Source organism: Natator depressus, chromosome 23 (assembly GCF_965152275.1).
Source record: "Natator depressus isolate rNatDep1 chromosome 23, rNatDep2.hap1, whole genome shotgun sequence".
Classification (NCBI taxonomy): domain Eukaryota; kingdom Metazoa; phylum Chordata; order Testudines; family Cheloniidae; genus Natator; species Natator depressus.
Window position 1 is genome coordinate 21,819,453 of NC_134256.1, and position 4,231 is coordinate 21,823,683.

Genomic DNA, 4,231 nt, shown 5'->3' on the forward strand with positions numbered 1-4,231 from the left:
GCTGACAGAGGTGGGATGGGACCCACAGAGCAGCCCCATAGCCTGCTACAGCATGGCGTTCTCCCTCCCTGGACCACCCCCCAGCCCACACCCTGCCTGGCCCCTGCTCCCTCAAGCCCCCAGTGCCCGGCCCTGACTGCCCAGGGAGAGCGCCCCCCTGCCCAGCCCCCCACCCCGCTCCCCACAGCACGGCGCCCCCCAGTGGTGGTGGCAGGATTCGAACCTGCCTGTGATTCTGAACAGAAAAGCTACAAATGAAGAGGCCAGATGCAGCGTCTCCATTTCATCTCTGGCCTGAGTCAGCGACCGATGGCCCAGCCGGGCCCAGCGCCATGCAGGCACCGAAACAGAGAGCCCCCAAGAAGAGAACCCAGGAGTCCTGGCCCACAGCCCCCCCCCCCTCCCGCTCTAATCACTAGACCCCACTGCCCTCCCAGGGCCCAAGAGAGAACCCAGGAGTCCTGGCTCCCAGCCCCCACTCTATAGTGAACAGGGCAGCTGGGGGGTCAGTGCCCATCTCCGCCCCATAGGCCCCTGGCTCTGGGGCTTATCCTGCTTTAATTCCTTCTGATCCAGCCCCAGGGGGCAGGATGAGGGGGTAGGTCACATGACCCTCCCCGCCGCCCTGCCCCTCCCCACTTCCCAATAGGCCAAGGGGGAGCGGATCTTTGGTGGTCGCCCCCATACACAGCCCCACCCCTCCCCAAATATCCCTGGGGACCCCACACAGATACATCCCCTCAAACCCACTGAGACATGGGGTCAGGTGAACGGGGCAGTGGGGGAGGGGGATGGACGGGGGATGGGGGCAGTGGGGGAGGGGGATGGATGGGGCGATGGGGTCAGACGGGGAGGGGGATGGATGGGTCGATGGGGGCAGTGGGGGAGGGAGATGGACGTGGGAGGAGGGCAGTGGGGGAGGGGGGATGGACAGGGGGATGGGGCCAGTGGGGGAAGGGGATGGATGGGGATGGGGGCAGTGGGGGAAGGGGGATGGACAGGGCGCTGGGTGCGGTGGGGGAGGGGATGGACAGGGATGGGGGCAGTGGGGGAGAGGGATGGATGGAGGGATGGGGCAGTGCGGGTGGAGGAGGGGAATGGAGGGGGGTAGGGGCAGTGGGGGAGGGGGAAGGGGTGACGGGCAGGGGGAGGGGTGGTCGGGGAGAGAAGCGGGGGAGGGGTGGCTGCAGCATTCTCAGCAGTGACTAAGCATAGGGGGTGGCCACCTGGAGGTTTGGGGTGACGGGGGCTGGGGCTGAGCTGAGGGGTGGTGGGTGGGGGAGGGGGATAGACTGACGGCTGGACGGACAGATGGAAGCAGGATGGATTGTCAGGCAGGGGGTGGGATGAGGGGATGGAGGGGAGGGGAGGCGACAGATGGATGGAGAAACAGACAGAGAGATGGACAGACCAACAGATGGACGGACGGATGGACAGATGGATGGACAGACTGATGGATGGACGAACGGATGGATGGATGGATGACTGTACAGGACAGATGGACAGACGGATGGATGGATGGACAGACGGATGGACGGATGGACGGATGGCTGGACAGGACAGATGGACAGATTGATGGATGGATGGACAGACGGACAGATGGATGGATGGATGGACAGATGGATGGATGGATGGATGGATGAACAGACCAACGGATGGATGGACGAATGGAGGGTTGGATGGATGGATGGATGGATGGACAGACGGACGGATGAATAGATGGATGGATGGATGGACAGACAGACAGATGGATGGATGAACGGACAGATGGACAGAGGGACGGCTGGATGGATGAACGGATGGATGGACAGATGGATGGATGGACGGAGAGTTTGTCCCCTGCCCCCCGCCCCCCCAGCTCCTCACCAGTCGGTGCCCGGCTCATCGATGACCAGCAGCGTCCGGCTGCGCCCCCCACCCCCCACGCTGCCCCCCCGACCTGCTCGCTGAAGCTGGCTGCCGCGGCCGCTGTCGTCTGCTTCACGGCGTTGGACAGGGACGAGAAGAACCCACCTCCCCCCCCGCCGGCCCCGGGGCTGGGGGCAGCCGGGGGGCGCTCGGCCGGGGAGACGCTGCCTGGGGAGGGGACGGGGCGAGGGGGCGCCGGGGGCGCCGGAGGGGGCTGAGGCCGCTGCAGGTCCGTCATGTAGCCGTTGGGCAGGTTGGCCATGAAGTTACTGTCCGAGAGGCGTCGCCGCAGGTAATTCCACCTGGGGACGCTGTAGGGGGCTGTGGCTAGGGGGGCAAACGGGGGGTCTATCAATCCTATGGGGGGGCCTGCTCTCTCTGGGCAGGAAGGTGTCTGTCTACAGGGATGGCTCTTCTGGACGGGGTCTTCCCGGAAGGGGGGTCTCTCTTTTCTATAGGGGGAGGAGGGCTCTTTCTCTCTAGACAGGGGATCCCCTACTGTAAGGAAAGCTCCCCTATAGGATGCTTCTATAGGGGAAGGCTCGCTACAGGGGCACCTCTTCGGGCGAGTCTCGTCTATGGGTGAAGGTCTTTCCAAACAGGAGAGTCCTCTCGATAGGGTCCTTCGTCTATCAGGGCTCTTTCTTTAGGGTTATGGTGCCTGGGGGTGGGGATCTCTATGGGGAAAGCAGGTGTCTATAGAAGAGGTGTCTATAGGGGATCTCTGGAGAGGAAGGGGGTGTCTATAGGACAAGGGATGCCTATGGGGAAGGGGGGTCTGTAAGGGAGGGGATCTATAGGGGAAGGGGGGTTTATAAGGGAGGGGGTAATAAGGGGGTGTCTCTCTCTCCCCCAGCCTGCGCCCTTCTATAGGGGCCCTATAGGGGATCTATGGGCCTGCACCCCGGGCTCTCTCTGGGGCAGACCCGGCGGCTCCCGAATCCCGGAGTCATATGAGCGCAGCAGCAGCTGGACCAGCCCAGATACCCGGCCCCCCCCCACGTCTCGGAGAATTGGTCTCGCCCGGCCCTCCTCCCCACCCCCTCCCGCCCCGATGGTTGGTCCCGGTGCCCTTGCGGAGGCCGGGACGGGTCGCGCCATCTGCGGGCGGCGGGGGGGAGGAGGTGGTGACGTACTCCCCCCCCTCTGCGGCGCACGGTGGTGCGGTCCGGTCCCGGCCGGGTTGGGAGGGGGGATGCAGGAGGAGCTGTCCGCGGTGCTGGGCGGGGGAGGCGGGAGAAGATGGGGAGGGGAGGGGGATGTGGGGTGAGACGGGGAGGGGATGGGAGAGAGGGGGTTGGGGTGGGGAGGGGTTGGAGGGGGAGGAGGAGGAGGGGGTAGGTGCGGTGGGAAGGGGGAGGAGAGGGGGGAGTTAGGGGGAGGGGATGGGGAGAGAGGGGAGGTCGGGCGGGATGGAGGGGGAGGAGAGGGGAGGGAAGGGGTTGGAGGGGGACGGAGAGGAGAGGTGGGGTGGGAAGGGGAGGGAGAGGGGGGAGTTAGGGGGAGGGGATGGGGAGAGAGGGGGAGGTCGGGCGGGGATGGAGGGGGAGGAGAGGGGAGGGAAGGGGTTGGAGGGGGACGGAGAGAGAGAGTGGGGTGGGAAGGGGAGGAGAGGGGGGAGTTAGGGGGAGGGGATGGGGAGAGAGGGGGAGGTCGGGCGGGGATGGAGGGGGAGGAGAGGGGAGGGAAGGGGTTGGAGGGGGACGGAGAGGAGAGGTGGGGTGGGAAGGAGGAGAGGCGGGAGGTGGGTGGGGAGGGGGAGGAGAGGGAGGAGGGAAGGGGATGGAGGGGGAGGGTCTAGGCTGGGGGATACTCGTGTGACCAGGTGCCCCGTGGTGGGACCACGCCCTTACAAGTGCGTCCCCAAGGCCCAGCCGTGCTGCACTGGGCACTGGACTCCCAGGAAAGGGCCGGGCTAGGAAGGCCAGGCTGGAGGTGGCCAGTTGTGGCTGTCTTGGCCTGTGGCCTGGTGTGGCCAGTCCTGGGACGGGCTCTTTGAATCTATCGCCGGCTTTGCGCAGCCAAGGGCTGGGTGGTTTCACCAGAGCTGCGACACCGTGTGCTACGGAGGGGGGTGACCAGCGGGGAAGCTGGTGAGCTGGGGGGGAGGATGTGCAGGGGGCGGGGTGGAGGTTGAGGGATGGGGACGTTCATGGGCGGGGGGTGGGGGCGCAGACAGGTGGGAGAGGCCTCGGCTCCCAACTACAGCGTGCCAGCACCTCCCCCATGCAGATGCTGCTCCACCAGCAAGGCATAGAACCCAGGAGTCCTGGCTCCCAGCCCCCTGCTCTAACCACTAGACCCCACTCCCCTCCCAGAGCCG

The 4,231-nt window shown here is 65.9% G+C and overlaps 1 protein-coding gene across 1 annotated transcript in view; it reads right to left on the reverse strand.

Moving 5' to 3' along the window:
- SYN1 (synapsin I) overlaps positions 1-2,861 on the reverse strand; it is a 10,155-nt gene extending 7,294 nt beyond the window's left edge. Inside the window, 3 exon segments of the mRNA XM_074937452.1 lie at positions 1,867-1,922; positions 1,925-2,552; positions 2,812-2,861. Of these exon segments, the coding sequence (XP_074793553.1) occupies positions 1,867-1,922; positions 1,925-2,552; positions 2,812-2,861 (734 nt within the window).
- Positions 2,862-4,231: the final 1,370 nt, after the last annotated feature.